The 16,570-nt window shown below is 43.8% G+C and overlaps 8 protein-coding genes and 2 non-coding genes across 10 annotated transcripts; 4 read left to right on the forward strand and 6 right to left on the reverse strand.

Annotated features, from left to right (window-relative positions):
* Positions 1-311: 311 nt before the first annotated feature.
* NPR3 (Npr3p) lies at positions 312-2,912 on the reverse strand (the record flags this gene model as incomplete). Its single annotated transcript, XM_022819381.1, has 1 exon — positions 312-2,912. The coding sequence occupies one exon, from the start codon at positions 2,910-2,912 to the stop codon at positions 312-314; it is 2,601 nt and encodes an 866-aa protein (XP_022675952.1).
* Positions 2,913-3,218: 306 nt separating this feature from the next.
* On the reverse strand, positions 3,219-4,265 carry ADH1 (zinc-dependent alcohol dehydrogenase; the record flags this gene model as incomplete). The annotated part of the gene is made up of 1 exon (XM_022819382.1): positions 3,219-4,265. One exon carries the CDS (start codon positions 4,263-4,265, stop codon positions 3,219-3,221), a length of 1,047 nt encoding a protein of 348 aa, XP_022675953.1.
* Positions 4,266-6,260: 1,995 nt separating this feature from the next.
* CHO2 (phosphatidylethanolamine N-methyltransferase) lies at positions 6,261-8,948 on the forward strand (the record flags this gene model as incomplete). The annotated part of the gene is made up of 1 exon (XM_022819383.1): positions 6,261-8,948. One exon carries the CDS (start codon positions 6,261-6,263, stop codon positions 8,946-8,948), a length of 2,688 nt encoding a protein of 895 aa, XP_022675954.1.
* A 215-nt stretch (positions 8,949-9,163) lies between these two features.
* On the reverse strand, positions 9,164-9,862 carry MTR3 (exosome non-catalytic core subunit MTR3; the record flags this gene model as incomplete). Its single annotated transcript, XM_022819384.1, has 1 exon — positions 9,164-9,862. One exon carries the CDS (start codon positions 9,860-9,862, stop codon positions 9,164-9,166), a length of 699 nt encoding a protein of 232 aa, XP_022675955.1.
* A 300-nt stretch (positions 9,863-10,162) lies between these two features.
* Positions 10,163-10,235, reverse strand: KLMA_R406. Its single transcript has one exon. It is a non-coding gene; the product is annotated as a tRNA-Thr (tRNA).
* A 24-nt stretch (positions 10,236-10,259) lies between these two features.
* KLMA_R407 lies at positions 10,260-10,332 on the reverse strand. The gene has a single exon. It is a non-coding gene; the product is annotated as a tRNA-Thr (tRNA).
* A 427-nt stretch (positions 10,333-10,759) lies between these two features.
* On the forward strand, positions 10,760-12,229 carry MRX18 (17-beta-hydroxysteroid dehydrogenase-like protein; the record flags this gene model as incomplete). Its single annotated transcript, XM_022819386.1, has 1 exon — positions 10,760-12,229. One exon carries the CDS (start codon positions 10,760-10,762, stop codon positions 12,227-12,229), a length of 1,470 nt encoding a protein of 489 aa, XP_022675956.1.
* Positions 12,230-12,908: 679 nt separating this feature from the next.
* On the forward strand, positions 12,909-13,133 carry KLMA_40106 (uncharacterized protein; the record flags this gene model as incomplete). Its single annotated transcript, XM_022819387.1, has 1 exon — positions 12,909-13,133. The coding sequence occupies one exon, from the start codon at positions 12,909-12,911 to the stop codon at positions 13,131-13,133; it is 225 nt and encodes a 74-aa protein (XP_022675957.1).
* Positions 13,134-13,988: 855 nt separating this feature from the next.
* On the forward strand, positions 13,989-15,107 carry ARO3 (3-deoxy-7-phosphoheptulonate synthase ARO3; the record flags this gene model as incomplete). Its single annotated transcript, XM_022819388.1, has 1 exon — positions 13,989-15,107. The coding sequence occupies one exon, from the start codon at positions 13,989-13,991 to the stop codon at positions 15,105-15,107; it is 1,119 nt and encodes a 372-aa protein (XP_022675958.1).
* A 489-nt stretch (positions 15,108-15,596) lies between these two features.
* Positions 15,597-16,508, reverse strand: MUM2 (Mum2p; the record flags this gene model as incomplete). The annotated part of the gene is made up of 1 exon (XM_022819389.1): positions 15,597-16,508. The coding sequence occupies one exon, from the start codon at positions 16,506-16,508 to the stop codon at positions 15,597-15,599; it is 912 nt and encodes a 303-aa protein (XP_022675959.1).
* Positions 16,509-16,570: the final 62 nt, after the last annotated feature.

Below are 16,570 nucleotides of genomic sequence, written 5' to 3' on the forward strand. Positions count from 1 at the left end.
TTATAAAAGAAGTTAGATCACCAGGCCGCTCTTCTGTTTTCACTAACATCGGAACACATGATTTAAAAAACCTTTTTTTTTCTTTGTTAACTTTACTCCGTCATTGGATACATACCTTTCTCTTTTATTTTTTTTTTTTTTGGTTTAGTTCTGCCTGTGTGATCTTTCAACATCTGTTTTAGTTGCTATTTAACTTATATATATTGCTTTTCCATTTCTTGACATATTCAATCAACAAATAATATGACATTTCATATATATTCATCTGTTATGTTTTTAAGATAGATATACTATTACTATTACTAATAAGACTACCAATGCTTGACTTCTACTACATAGTTACCCAATGCCTGTAATAATCTTTTCATTTCATGCTTTGGAATATTTTCCTTAATCATTACGTATTCTAAGGGAATTTTCCCATTAAAGTATTTCACAGCCTGTTTGAACAAGACCTGAAGATCAGGAGGCAACGCCTCAGCGCATTTGAACAACCATCGTTTTTCTAGGGCAGTATTGCGTTCTGGTTCGAGTATGATGGTGAAATCATTGTCATTTAACATTTCAAGGTCGTCAAAATCGCTCCCATTATAGTTTTCACCGCCGCTAACAAAATTGTCTGATCTACCTTTCTTATTAGATCTAATCCCATCTCTTTCCAAGTCCTCATCAACAGCTATCTTGATTCGTTTATCGACTCTTATGTACACAAATGTTAGTAATTGGGTGAGGTATCCATATCTCATTAACCATGCAAGTGCGTTTAAGTACATTGCCTTGTGTTCGTTTGATGGGATGATGTGACCAAATGGTTTGGGCTTCTGGGTAGAAATGAGTTGAAGGAAAGACGGCAATGAGGGCAGCGATGGGAACTTATCACTGAAACTTTTCTTATTCTGATAAATTAGGGAAATGTCATCAGTGTTGCTAGTTAAAGTGTTCTGTTTCTTGAATACGGTATCATATTCTGCGTGAGCGTAATCCTCATTAGAAAAGCCTGAGATGGGAGCTAACGGAGATACGATATACGTGTACCTTGGAGACAACGGTAGAATCAACCGTGCGTGCCGCCAGTAGATCAAGTGTAAGCACAACGATTTCAAAGTCGTCTCGAGGAATTCGTCATTATAGTTGGAATCATCGTTAGAATCTAACAATTCTTTTATCAAGGCTTTGTATTGAAACAATCTGTAAGTAGGCTTCAATTGTCGTACCAAGTTTATCAATAGCAAGTCGGTGATACCGTTATCGAACGAAGCGTTTTCCAAGCCTTTTACTATATTTTCTGGCTCATCCAAGAGAAGTAAACCAAAGTCCAGCATGCGTTCATGGTTGGCGTATATATTCTCGGAGTCCTCTGCGATCCCGCCGCTCAGCGAACCTCCCAGGAAGCTTTCATTAAGTATCGACGACAAATACGAGCCTCTGATCACAGGGTCCTCCTTTAAGTTAGGCAAAACCGAAAACTCGGTCTTGATTGGGATTTGGAGCGACACAATTTTATCACGGTCAATTTCCAAGTTGGCGATCTGGTTGTTCTTGATACAGTTGAAGCATTTCGTTAGAGCCCTTGCAAGAGAGGACTGGTACAAGATTCTCTCGTACAAAAATTTACCCTTTCTCCAAGGCGACTTCAACGACTTATAGATTGGGGAGTGTTTTGTGACCTGGTCTCTGCACTTGATAATGTTGGCACACTCTTTTGTCACGTAGCCGTTTTTACCCTGAATATACCTGAGAATCAACGAGAGTCTAGTGACGACGAAGTGGTACATGTCATCGACACGTTCGTTGTACTCTATGATCTGGGGGTTCATTATGAAGCAGACCTGGAACATATTGATACTTTTTTCCAAACTCTCGAACTCTTCTTCATTTGCGGCGTACATTTCATTTAGCATCTCAGACTTGGACGTCTCGCCCTCCTGGCCACTCTCGTCATCGCTTTCCGTGGTAGGCTGGTCTTGCTGCTGCTGCTGCTGCTGTCGCTGGTTCTTGTTTGTCGAGTCCTCGGTATTGGACCTGTTTCGGCCAGAACTCTTCACGGTGGCCGATTTCTTCGACGAGTGCTTCCGCTTCTTGGCCTTCTTCCACCGACCCTTGGCATCAGCGTGGATCGGGAGCCCCAAGAAACACAAGTCGTCCACGGTGAACTCGAACCTCGTGTTACACATCTCTTTACGCGGACAACAGAGCTCTGCCACGAACTCTGCGTTGAAATTGAGCACTTTCGACACGTCCTGGAACGCATCGCGTTGGAACATGGAATCGTCCAGCAATTCCTGAACCAGCTGTTGGAGCTCAGGGTCCAAGTCCTGATCAAGCTCATGATGGTACGGGTCTGTAAATCCCGAATAGAGCGAGTCGCGCAGCGATCCCGACGCATTGGTCAAACTGGTGCTGTTATTGTTGTTGTTGTTGCCATTGTTGAGCAATTGGAAGAGCTTATTTGCGCTAATCTGGGACTGGCGAGACCTAAGCATGCCACTATTCGAGACACTAGCAGCGGTGCTGATGTTCACGCTGTTGTTTCTACCGTTATTACTTTCATCCATATTGGTGGTGCTGCCATGCTGGGAGTCTAGCGATGGCGAGTGTACATGGTGGTCCAGGGACGAAGAAGAAGAGTCTGAATCCGAAGATGAGGTGTCTGCATAATCAGTGGACAACTCTGAGTCGCTCAAACCGGAGGAATAGTCGTCTGAAGAGGAGGATGAGTCCGAGGCAGCTTCTTCTTCTTCTTGGTCTAAGGAATAGTGGTGTTTTTTCTTGTTCAGATGGTGGTCCTTCTTGGAGTTTGTTGCTGCTGCATAGTTGATTGGAGGGTAGTGGTACACCAGTTGTGGGCCCGAATGTGTTGATACAGTGAGGGCAATGCCTATGAGGCAAGAATCTGGCAAATTGGTGTGCATTGGGGCATTACCGGTTGGTCCAACCAAGCTTCTTCAATTGATGGGTGTGCTTGCTTGCTTGAGAATGGGATTAGTAAAAGTACAAGTGGTAGATATATCATTTCGTTTCGTTTTGATTCGTATATATATATATATATATATATAATTATAATATTATTATATTTCCATTTCATGAGGGAAAAATCCATCAACATACAAAACATATATTGACGGATATTTTACACAACACATCTACATAAAAGAGAGAAGAAAAGTCATAAAAAGTTTAGTTAATTTGATTTAATACCATATCAAAAGGGTCCTTGCTTATTTGGAAGTGTCAACGACAATTCTACCAATGATTTGGCCCTTGGACATCTTGTCGTAAACGGTTGCCAATTCGGACAAGCCGAGAATCTTAATTGGGGCCTTGACCAAACCTCTGGAGAAGAAGTCTAGGGCTTCTCTGGTGTCTGCTCTGTTACCAACGTAAGAACCAACAATGGAGATGGACTTGACGACTTGGTTGAAGACATCAGACTTACATTGAGCGTCTCTTGGCAAACCGACCAAGACGACGGTACCGTTTGATCTGGTGTACAAGACAGAGGTAGAGATGGCGGCTTCGGACACAGACACGTTAATGACGGCGTGGGCACCACCGTTGGTGGCCTCAATGACTTCTGCTACCATATCCTTGGTCTTGGTAAAGTCGATAAAGTATTCACCGCCCAATTCCTTGAACAATTTGGCCTTTTCGTCACCAGCATCGATACCTAGCACTCTGTAACCCATAGCCTTGGCGTATTGGATGGCCAAGGAACCTAGACCACCACATGCACCAGAGATGGCGACCCAGTCACCAGCCTTGATGTGAGCAGACTTCAAAGCCTTGTACACGGTAACACCGGCACACAAGATTGGGGCAACCTCGGCCAAGTCGACGTTCTTTGGAATTCTGGCAGCCTGGACAGCGTCAGCGGTAGCGTATTGTTGGAAAGAACCGTCGTGTGTGTAACCAGACAAGTCGGCCTTTGGACAGTTTGGTTCGTTCGACAACTCACACTCCTCACAAGACATACAGGAACCGTTCAACCACTTGATACCAGCATAGTCACCGATTTCCCAGCCAGTAACGTTCTCACCCATGGCAACAACAATACCAGCACCTTCGTGACCACCCACCAATGGCAACTTGGTGTCCAATGGCCAGTCACCTTGCCATGCGTGCAAATCGGTGTGACACACACCAGAGTACTTAACGTTGATCAAAAGTTCGTTTGGCTTTGGCTTTGGAACTGGAATGTCCTTGTATTGCAACTCACCACCGTTTTCGTAGAAGATAACACCCTTTTGAGTTTCTGGAATAGCCATTGTGTTGTGTATGATTTTGTTTTTAAATGTAGTAACCACTTACTTAATTTAAGTTGTGCTTGGGGATGTAAAAAAACAATTACAATAGTAATAGTAATAATACATGTTCCAGTGGCGAAAAAAAGGTATACTCCAGATGAAGATACTTCAGCGTTCGAAGTGCCCCCTTTTATACAGAGAAATTTCCTAAAATTCACATTTCCAATTTCCAACTGAACTGAAAAAAGGGAAGCAGGGCGGCAGGCGGCAGGCAGCAGGCAGCGTCTATCTGGGGCAGGACCGGACTGGATTCCACTTTCGAGTTGTGGAAGCTATAATTAGGGGCATACGATGATGCAACAGGCATCCCGCAAGCAAGCAAGCAAGCAGCAATGCGACAAAATAGAAAAAACAACAGGAATGATGGAATCGAATCACACTCACCAAGCGAAGTGCCTAGCAAAATCAAAAAATTCGAATCACGATCCTTTACTCTGGGTGGTGTATAGTGGATTCGTGCTGGATTCGTGCTGGATTCGTCTGTACGCCTGGGCTTGCCTCAGGCAAGCCCAGGCATATATGGGCATATGGGCATATGGGCAGATTTTCCGCAGTAAGTGCGGGGGGGCAGAAGCAGTGGCATTCTCCAGGATTTTCTGTGCCGGGGATAGAGGAGGACAGGAAGCCGTGTGCGTGTGTGGATGGATGATGGGATGGATTCGTACAGGAACGGGGCCTGCGCGAATCATGCCACTCGGTCTGTATTCTTTAATTCTATCTCTCGCCCCTTATGGCCAGGCGGGGGCGGGGAACCCACAGCCTCCCACAAACAAACCACCAGCCAGCCAGTGGGCAGCCAGCCAGCGGGCAGCGGGCAGCGGACTGGTAGCTCAGATGGACGTGCGTGGTCCGGTTGGGATTGGGATTCGGATTGGGATTCAGAAATATCCGGAGGGTCGGAGAATCCGAGCTTTGCTCCGAACGCGGTGCACGGGCTAGGTTTGGGTTTTGGGGTCTCCCCACATGTCAGTCTGTGGTAGCGCCAGCCTGGGCTGGCCATTTTCTGCATGGAAATGGAAAAAAAGAGACCACCATAGAAACTCCGAGAACCTAGCACCCAGACATTCTCCGGTTTTGGTGCCGATGACACCTGGTACACAACATACACATGGTACACCTGGATGTAATTTTTGTGCTTGAGAGAGAGGGAGAGGCGGGCACGCCACTTTGGGGGTGGTGGTGGTTGCTCAGGGTAGCGAGCGGGTCTCCTGTATTAGCTTGCGGTTTTCTTTTCATCGTCTTGTCTTTATATGCTTCTGGGATGACAACCTTTGGAGTACCCGGAGAGTACGACTGAAAGGGTCAGCAACCGTTCGTTTGTTGCCCATTGTCCATTGTCCATTGTCCCTTGTTACCCGGGTGACTCATATTCCCTACACGAGGAAAAGAGGTCACATGACACCATTACCCGGGCATATATGTTTTCACTGTGGCGTCGTGTGTTGACGTGACGCCACACGCATTAGTAATCTCACATGGAATGGAAACGAACAAAAAAATAACTAAAATCAGCAAATGCCAATGCCATTAGTAACAACACCACCACACCCTCAAACACCCGCGTTCCTATATAACGCCCGGCTTCTCGCGCAACATAAATAAAATCTCCCTCCGATCACTTTCACATTCACGCACTCCCTCTCTCTAACACAAGCCTACCTATACACTCCCTTGTTTATCTCTCTCTCTCTCTATATATATCTCTCTACATGTGAAAATAAAGTGAACCCTCATCACAAATCAACTACTACTACTCCAAAGCTTTTCGGTTCAACCTTTATAACAGGCAAAAGGCTCTCCTAGGTTCTTCCCACCTAAACACGATTCAACTCAACCCTTTTCAAATTCAAATTCAACATTGAAACAAAGGAGCCGTTGGAACTCAACTTCCAGACAGACGGTACTACTTATACTCTTTATTTCACTTTTACCCGCCGGATACACACGTGACTAAAAATGCCAACCGCTTGCGAGTCAGTTACAGCCGCAGCCGCAGCCGCAGCCGCCACGAAGCGCAGCAGGGGCATTGCCCGGCCCCGCTCGGCGCCGGGGCATGGACCTTCGGCGGCTAATTCCACAGGGGCAAGCACAAACGCCAACGGCGGCTATTTTTTCACCCCGCCAAAGACCCACGATATGGTCAGGTCCCTCTTCGACCCCCGCTTGAAGAAGTCGTTCCTAGAATGCTGCATCACCGCATCCATCTTCGCAAACGTCTTTCTCTGCTACTACTGCTGCACCCGCTACTCCCCTGAAACCGCTAAAACAGTGTTTCTTGCCCAGTACATCTTTTGGCGGCTATCGTACAACCTCGGGATCGGTATCGTCTTGCACTACCAGTCGCATTACGAATCCCTAACGCATTTCGCCAAGAAACATGCCCTTTTCGATAAGAAAAACACCCACTCAGCTCTCTCTCGCTTCGTGAAATTCGAAGTAGCCGCCAAGTACCCCAATGCCTCGGACTTGTACAAGTACCCCGACGAATGGAACACTTGGCTAGTGTTCAGACAGTTTGTAGACCTCATCTTGATGCAAGATTTCACCACTTACATGCTCTACGTGGCAGTGTGTTTACCACATAGACTTATCCTCGACAACCTCGCCAGCTTCAACTCCATAATGGTCAGAACCTGGCTCGGTGTCTTCATGGTCCTGTTCAACATCTGGGTCAAGATCGACGCCCACTCGGTCGTCAAGGATTACGCGTGGTACTGGGGTGATTTCTTCTTCTTGCAGGACTCGGACCTTGTCTTCGACGGTGTCTTTAACGTGTTCCCACACCCAATGTACTCTATCGGGTACATCGGCTACTACGGCCTCTCTCTGATCTCAGGAAACCACCACGTCTTGTTCGTCTCGATCCTGGGCCACTGTCTGCAATTTTTGTTCTTGAAATACGTCGAAACGCCCCATATCGAGCGCATATACGGCAGTAGTTCCTCCTCATCGGAAGATGGCGTCGGCGTCGTCGATGGACCAGAATCCATCGACGACAAGATGGTCAAGCAACTCGTCAATTACTCGAAACCCCTCGTGACCACTTTCCTCGGGTTCAGGAACTTCGACAAGTTCAGACCAACGGACTACATCACGCTGATCGCAATGGCTTCCGTCGTCTCGGCTTATTTCGCTTGTAACCCAAGCTTCGTCACCATTTCCAAGATCACTTTGGCGGTCAAGATCGCAACCTCGGTTCTAAACATGGTCATCTTGAACAAACAGTCCCGTTCCAAGTGGTTCACCAAGTGGTACTTGCAAAACGGCTACAACGAGATTTACGCTTACCAGATGTGGCAGTTCATCTATAACCTAAGCTCAACCGTCAACTACGTGTTATTGGTGCTCCAATGCTACTGCCATTTCGTCAAATGCGGGGCCGGCAGCTACAATACCGTTACATTTGGCCTTTTGCTCTTGGCCATCCAGATCTGGTGTAACAGCGAGGTCTTTGACAGTATCAAGGAGTTCGGTTGGTTCTACGGTGACTTCTTCTTGCCAAACCTCATCGATCAGCGTAAGTTGAAAAACGACGGTATCTACAGGTACTTGAACAACCCAGAACGTGTATTCGGTGTTGCCGGTATCTGGGGTACTGTGTTGATCAACAACTTTTCCAACTGGAACCTATGGCTCGCTACCACCTGGACCATGTTCAACTGGTTCACCGTCAAGTTCATTGAAACTCCACATTTACTCAAGGTTTACGGTACAAAGCCTTCTTCCAGTGGTTTCGAAAAGACTTTGACCAAGTACAAGTTCGGTAAAGACTTCAAGAGCTTGATCGACAAGGTTGACCAATTGCTGGACGACTACTTGTTCACCAGTTTGGTCCCCAAGGTGCCAGAAAACAGTTCTGGTAAGCACTCCGTTTCCTTGCACTCGGACTCAGGCCCAGAGCAACAGCAGCGCGACAGAGATTGGGAGGCCATCATTAACATGCTATTGATCAGAGAGAACACCGTCAAGAACCTGCATGGCAGCTCCCGTAACGTCGTCATGGACATTGTTAACCTGAACGAAGAGAACATCATTGAGATTCCTTCCGAAATCGAAATCAAATGGAGCATTGGCAATGAACTGTTCCACAAGAATGATTGGGTAGGCTTATATAAGGTGGTCGAGACCGGTGAAGATAGATTAACTACCAAGATCCCGTCTCAGGGCCATTGGACTGCGGTGTGCCCCGACTCCAGCTATTCTTCCTCCACGCATCGCAAAATACAACATTTCGATTCGAACAACCACTTCACTTATGGTACTGTAGTCTTCGACAAAAACATTTCCTCATTCGAAGAAGGTATCTACGAGTTCAGATACCACAGCGGCAACTCTCACGATGTCGTCATGATTTCAAAACCTTTCAAACTCTTGTTCCCACATTTGAAGGAATCTATCAGCGATGCTGATCAGCTCACTACTGCTACTAAGGCGTTTTTGAAAGATTGCGGTGTGTTGGTCAACGGTAACAGGTTTGATTCCAACATTAACAGATACTTCAGTGGTAAGACTTTGCAGCAATGGTACAGAGCTACTATGGGAACATATGTCTCTGTTGATTACATGAAGCGTACCAACTTTGACATTGATATTATTACTAAGAAGGTCTGGCAAGTGAAGCAAGTTCTCGATAGCTTGGAATAGATAGGCTAAGCCCCATTACTTCCTCCTCCCTCACCTTATTTTTTTTTTCTAGCATCGTATAGACATATTTTGAGCTTATGGGTGGCAATATGCGGTGGTGGTAGTGGGTTGGATTGTATACATGTAGTACACCTAGCATAGCATATACATTAACGTTTTATTACTTTATTATTACTATTGTAATTTGATTACTTTACGTACGTATATCTAACTTTTTACTGTCTCAAGTATTGCACCAAAGTTTGCTTGTTTTCCATATACTTGGCCTTACAATCTTCCACCACCTTGCTAATATCCGTAACATTCGAGTCGTCGCTCCAGATGCCCACGATCTCTTGTCCGTTTTTAATAAATGCAACAACAGAATTATCCACACACCCAGCACTTACCAAATCGATAACCTCGACCCCTGCATCAACAAGCGCTAGCGTGATACAATTTATGCAAGTGGGAAGAATCTCAATGACACTTCTCTTTTCCGTATTGTCGCTCTGGGTGTACTGAACAAGGTCGATGAACAAATCGATTCCTGACTTTGGATACCTCTCCAAATTTACTACTGCATTGAAAACATTGTTCAAAAACGTACATATTTCTTTAATTTCTCCCATATCGAAATGCTCGAGTGTTACTTCTTTGAACTGGATAGATAGAGATGCGCTGGATTGGAATGACCCTCTCAACGGCCTGGGTCCAAATACAGATCCCATCACAAGTACCTGGTATGACGACTTGTCGATGTATTCAAGATACGACGATCCGTTCGCATTGGTAATTAAATCTGTGGAAATGAAAAGGGAGTCCTTATCTTTAGTGTTTGATGTTTGGTCCTGTGTCTCTTCAGTAATCTTTGCGAAGCTCAAAGGTTTTGCTTCAGCTGGACCTAGGATTCTTCTTCTGTCCTGTACACTCATTGGATATTTTCAGTTTTATTAGTTTTTTTTGTTGATTAGGGTTGTTAGACGCAACTAGACGAATGAGTATAGCCCTTGTCTTTTACCAGTTCATGCGATGCGATGAGATGAGTTTGGTTATGTAGCACAATGATTTTATTTTTCCTTTGATGATGATGATGATATCTCTGTAATGAAGAAAGAGGAAAGAAAGGAAAGAGAGAGGTAAAAAAAAAAAAAAAAATAAAAACTAACAAAGAGTATCACGTGCAAAAAAAGTATTCCAATGCTAAAAAAATGAGGGTCCAAAAAATATTTGAATGCTTCCAACCAGATTCGAACTGATGATCTCCACATTACTAGTGTGGCGCCTTACCAACTTGGCCATGGAAGCTTCAGGAAGAAATCAAGAGAAAATTGCTTCCAACCAGAGTCGAACTGATGATCTCCACATTACTAGTGTGGCGCCTTACCAACTTGGCCATAGAAGCTCCTAATTTCTTGTTTTCTCCCGGGAGAACAGCAGCTCCATATCTGGCCACACTGAACCCGTCGTACCTCTTTCCCTCCACTGCCCCCCTCCAGTTCCGGCACAAGCCGCGCACGTGAAATCCGCACACCACACCAGTTGGTATTACATAACCGCATACTAAAATAAAAAATGACGAACCGGAAAGATATATTGCGATCTACACACACTTTATTCTATATAAATATGGGCGTCAAAAAGGGGAGAGAATAGATATTTCTGAAACCACTTTTAAGCGCCAATCTTTCGATTAAAGTAGTTTGTGATTCATCATGTACACCTAATGGTAAACCAAATATCACACACTTGATTTTTTTTGAAGTGAATAACCTAAATCAGTGTGGATAGCCGTTTAATTGCATTACTAGAACCAATATTCATCATATAAAATGTTTGACAAGCTAAAGCAAAAAGTGTTTAGCAGTACAAGGGAGCCCAGAGTTTTGGATATACCACCACCGGGCCAGATCAATGACAATCGTATTATCTACCAGAGTAGAAGCAACTATGGTGTGAATTTTGGGTCATTGTTTGTACTTGAAAAGTACATTTATGGATCGTTATTTTCTGCCGGAGGGGATGTCGAATTTGATGCGGTTACAAACCAGGTTAAGAGCACTGGAGTTGACGATGCAGCCAAGAGGTTGTCGGATCATTATGATGCATATTTGAACAAAGTTGATTGGGGGTGGTTGAAATCTGTTGGATGCACAGCTATCCGTTTGCCGGTCGGATACTGGCACATAAATAACGGTGCATTGATGAGCAGCGATCAAAAGTTCTACAGCTTGAAGGACGTTTATGCGAAGGCAGCTCCCTGGAACCGCGTGAAGCAGGTTATTGCTAAGGCCAATGATAACAGTATTGGTGTTTTGATTGATTTACATGCGTTGCCTGGGGGTGCGAATACTGGGGAGCATAGTGGTGAGCAAAGCGGAGGCACAGCTACGTTTTTCGGTAATTCGAGCTACGTTTCTTCTGTGACAAACACGATGATTCCATTTATGGTTCAGGATCTTCAATCGAATGAGAACATGGTGGGAATCCAAATCGTGAATGAGGCTGACTTCGACAACGACGGTAGCAAAGAAAAGTCTTACTACACAAAGGCCGTGGCAAAAGTCCGCTCTGTGAGCGGCACGTGGCCAATCTTCATCTCCGATGGGTGGTGGCCCCAACAGTTCTCGGACTGGGCCCAGTCGTCAAATCTATACCCTGACGTTGTCATTGACTCACATGTGTACCGTTGCTTCTCGGACTCTGACAAATCCAAGAGTGTCCCTCAGATTATTCAGGATTTACCTGGCTCTGTTCAATATGACCAAACCAAAGCCGATTTCGTTGTTGGCGAATTCTCCTGTGTGCTTGACCAGCAATCGTGGAACAAGACTTCTGGAGACCATAATACGCTTGTGAAGCAGTATGGTAACACACAGACGCAACTGTTTACTAAGGAGGCATCTGTTGGATGGTTCTTTTGGACATTGCAGTTTGAATACGGGGATGGTGGAGAATGGGGGTTTGTCCCCATGGTGAACGAAGGAGCTATTCCAAAGAGACCCACTAGTTGGAATAAACCAAGTGACAGCGATGTACAAAAGATTATCACAGACCATGTGAATTACTGGGCTGATAAAGGAGGCGATAAAATGGAGCACTGGAGGTTTGAAGACGGTCTTAAAAATACGTTATTGGACATCGAATCGTTCGTAGCCTTCAACAACTCTCTACTAGGCAGAACATGTGCCTGGAAGCACAACAGAAGAGCCCAATATGTCAGACAGAAGGGTGACAGTCAGTACATGTGGGAGTGGGACCAGGGTTTCGACCAAGCCTTGAGCAACTTCAACCACTACTAGAAGATTAAAGATAAATACTTTTCGTCCTTGCTAGAGAGAGATATAGTTTTTACGTACGTGTGCTTCCAGCGCAGCGCGCCTTGCTTCGGAATTAGTTGACATTATGAGTGCTATTATCACTGCTATTACTACCTCTTCTCCCATTACTAAAGTGGATCAGCATCAGGCAAGGCTGGCAATTGGTATGGCAATGGGAGGGGAGGAGGCTTGGCGTACCGAATGGCTGTGTCGTTTCCGCGGTTTCCATTTGACTCTGATTTCCTGTCGCATTTCGCTTTTACCTAAAACAATCCTAAAAATAAAAAGAATTGAAAAAAAAAAAAAAAAAAAAAAAAAAAAAAAAAAGCCCAACCTGGAAATCGCTGAGAATTGAACAAATCATCGGAATCAGACATAAAGTACTATAATTGGAACAACAAGAAAAGAAGAAGAAGAACAAGAGTCTACTTCTACGCTACAAGAGAAATTACGTGTATCGCTAATATAACTCTACAAACTTGCTCGAAAAATAGACTCATTGCCTGTATTTGAGCCGAAATAAGGGAAGGAAAGAACATCAGCCAGCAATCATTGCCTAATTTGTTGCTACTGTCGAACTGATCAACCCTAATATATAAAGACCAAAACTTAAGCCCTTTGACCCCTTACCACACACCTTTTGGCGTCCAATTCTTTCAAAATGTATCAGCAACAGCAGCCTATGTACCAGCAGCAACCAATGTACCAACAGGGACCTCCACAACCAATGTACTACCAACAACAGCAACCAATGTACCAGCAACCACAGCAGCCTGTCTACGTACAACAGCAGCCCCAAAGACAGGAAGACGACTGCTGCGGTACCTGTTGTAAGATGCTGATGTGCTGCTGTTTGTTCGAGCTATGCTGTTCGATGATGAACTAAGCTAAAAGATAAGGCAGTAGAGCAGTAGCAAAGAGCAAAACCAAAGGAAAAAAAAAATAAAAATAAAAAAAAGGGAAGGGAAACCGACCCACCGACCTTCAATTCGCTGACATAATGCTCATATATTCTACAACCACTCTACGTAATAAATTCCACGATGTACTTTATACTATTTCCCCTGCGACAAGGGCGCCAACGCTGCTATTACCACCACTATACAGAATATAATATAGTATAGTACAATATATGGTGCATATGACCCCCATGTGGCTTATATAATCAAAATGAAAATGGTGTCACGTGACTCTACTTACTTCTTGGCGTGTTTTCGGAGTAGATAAACAGGGGCATATACGGGGGCCAGCGAGCGAGTAGTGCCACGGCCCCTTTAAACACTGGGGTATGCCTTCAAGAACCAAAAAAAAAAATTGCCAATTCCTAATATCGTAATATTGTAGAATACAAGCATATTCAAATTTTGCGGAGTTATAACTCAGCTGGCACCAATTTCATCCACGTGACCCGCTCCAGCGCCGGATTAACTTTCCCTAGAAAAAAAAATTTTTTTTTTTTTCCAATTTTTCCATTGTTTCTGCCAAATTACTCATAATGCCACATTTTAGAAATTTTTCAGGTTCGGTGAGATCAAGCCGGTTACGCACAAAAAGCTTGAAAAATTCAGGAACCGTGGTATATAATGAATCATCGCATGATGAGAGAGAGAGAAGAAAGGGAAGAATAAATAATAAGCATTAAGAGTTGTTGTTGTTCATTATTTCAGTTGTATTCCTTTTATATTTTTTTCTTGTTAGATAGGTAACTAACGGTAATAAGTGTAGTATAGTAGAGGCTAAGATGTTCATTAGTAACGACCGTATTGGAGACAGAAGTAGTTTGGAAGACTGGAGGATTAAAGGTTACGATCCTCTAACTCCACCAGATTTGTTGCAACACGAGTATCCTATTGGGGAGAAGGCCAAGAAGATTATTGTTGATGCTAGAAACCAGGTTTGTGATATTTTGAACGGTAAGGATGACCGTTTGGTGGTAGTCATCGGGCCATGTTCCATTCACGACCCTAAAGCAGCATATGAGTATGCTGATAGGTTGAAGAAGCTTTCCGACGAGCTTTCTGGGGACCTTTTGATTATTATGAGAGCATACTTGGAGAAGCCTAGAACTACAGTTGGTTGGAAAGGGTTGATTAATGATCCAGATATCGACAACTCTTTCCAGATTAATAAAGGTTTGAGAATCTCTAGAGAGATGTTCACTAGACTAACTGAGAAATTGCCAATTGCCGGTGAGATGTTGGATACTATTTCTCCACAGTTCTTGAGCGATTGTTTCTCTCTGGGTGCCATTGGTGCCAGAACGACCGAGTCGCAACTACATAGAGAGTTGGCTTCTGGTCTTTCGTTCCCTATTGGGTTCAAGAACGGAACTGATGGTGGTCTTCAGGTTGCTGTCGATGCTATGAGAGCTGCTGCTCACTCGCATTACTTCCTTTCTGTGACGAAACCAGGTGTTACTGCTATTGTTGGTACCGAAGGTAACGAAGACACCTTTGTCATCTTGAGAGGTGGTAAGAAGGGTACAAACTACGATGCCGAGAATGTAAAATTGGCTCAGCAGGAATTGCTCAAGGCTAAGGTTGTTGATGCTGAAGGTGTTCAAAGAAGAATTATGATTGATTGCTCTCATGGTAACTCCAGCAAAGACTTCAGAAATCAGCCAAAGGTTGCCCAATCCATCTACGAACAACTTACCGATGGACAAAATGCTATCTGCGGTGTAATGATCGAGTCTAACTTGGTAGAAGGCAGACAAGATATTCCTCCAGAAGGTGGCCGTGACAAATTGATCTACGGATGTTCAATTACTGATGCTTGTATTGGTTGGGATACCACTGATGAGGTACTTCGTCTATTGGCCAAAGGTGTCCAAAATAGAAGAGCAGCATTGAAGAAATAAGTCAACTAAAACTCTTTTATAAAACAAAACAAACAAAATGACAAATTAATCCTGATTAATTTAGGCGTCCTTCCTGTAGTTGCTTGCCAAAAGACGAGCGAGAGCCCAGAATAAATCAAAAACTATTTATCCTCTTGGTATGGAACGTATATATGTATACATATATAATAATAATTATCTATTTTATAAAGATGAAAAGTTCAATTTCATACATTCTATTCTAGTGTGAAAGTGTACATATGTGTAAAAGCGAAAATTGATGTTGAGCTGATCGAATGTTTGTATGATAGCAAGTTTTTCTTCTTTTTCCTTTTGTTTGCTAGAACGATGTGGCGTTATAAGATTATTGTTTGCAAAGCGGAATTTAACCTATTGAAAGTGATTCTTCACTCATAAAAGGTAAAAAAAAAAAAGAAGAGAGAGAGACATTGAAAATGTGGAATGAAGACTATTAGTATAGTAGAATTAGAATTAAAATTGAAACTCAGTTCATGTAGAATCAGTTGTAATAGTGTTGGCCGTAGAGACGACAGCTGGACCAGCAGTTTTACGATGTTCCATCCATCTTAGCCGATCCTTGAGCTCTTGGTTTTCTTTCCGCAAAAGCTCCAATTCTATAGTGGTTTCCTTGGAACGGCCATAGCTTAGCATTTTGGCCATTTCCTCGTTCTCTTTCATCAATGTCTCTAGTCTAGTCACCATCTTATGTGCAAGGGCTTCCTCATCATATCTTCCAAATTTGGTGACAGAGTTCGAAGGATTTAGAGCAACAGCTGTTATAATTCCTTCAAGCCGCCTTTTCGTCTCTTGCAACTCTTGGTCTTTCCTTTTCAAAGAATCAGAAAGCTTACAAAAGATTATTTCCAAACTAGCGGGTATCTGAACTTCAGAATCATAGGTTAACGCCTTGGATTTCTTCAATTTCTGCTCTTCCTGCTGCTTAAACGTCAATCCCTGGTTGAATATCCCCTTGAGCTTCTTAATTTCCAACTCCAAAGACTCTATCTGCGTTTCCTTGAGCTGCAACTCTAATCTAAAAGCGTCAGCAGACATATCTTCGGAATCTAAGGTAGTATTATAGCCCGAACTTTTAGCATTCATGGAAGTGTCCATTATTATCGTATTATTAGAAGAGCTGCTGGAATTCTGAGCGACAATATCGGAAGAATTAGCATTGTGACTAATACTTTGAGTCATAGTACTACTTTGATTATGGCTATGGCTATGCCCTTGATTCTGATTATGACTATGACTATGACTATGATTGTCTAAAAGCGGTTGCTCCCAATATGACGACACACTGGCCCTATGCCCAGAAATACCCTGGTGGAAGTGCGATCCAATGCTATCGCTGCTCGTGTGCAACCCGAAATTCACAGATTGCCCCATATTATTGCCCATAACACTGGAGGTTGTACCGTATATATTAGATTCAGAGTGTCTTCCGAAATTCAAATTCCCAA

Source organism: Kluyveromyces marxianus, chromosome 4 (assembly GCF_001417885.1).
Source record: "Kluyveromyces marxianus DMKU3-1042 DNA, complete genome, chromosome 4".
Classification (NCBI taxonomy): Eukaryota; Fungi; Ascomycota; class Saccharomycetes; order Saccharomycetales; family Saccharomycetaceae; genus Kluyveromyces; species Kluyveromyces marxianus.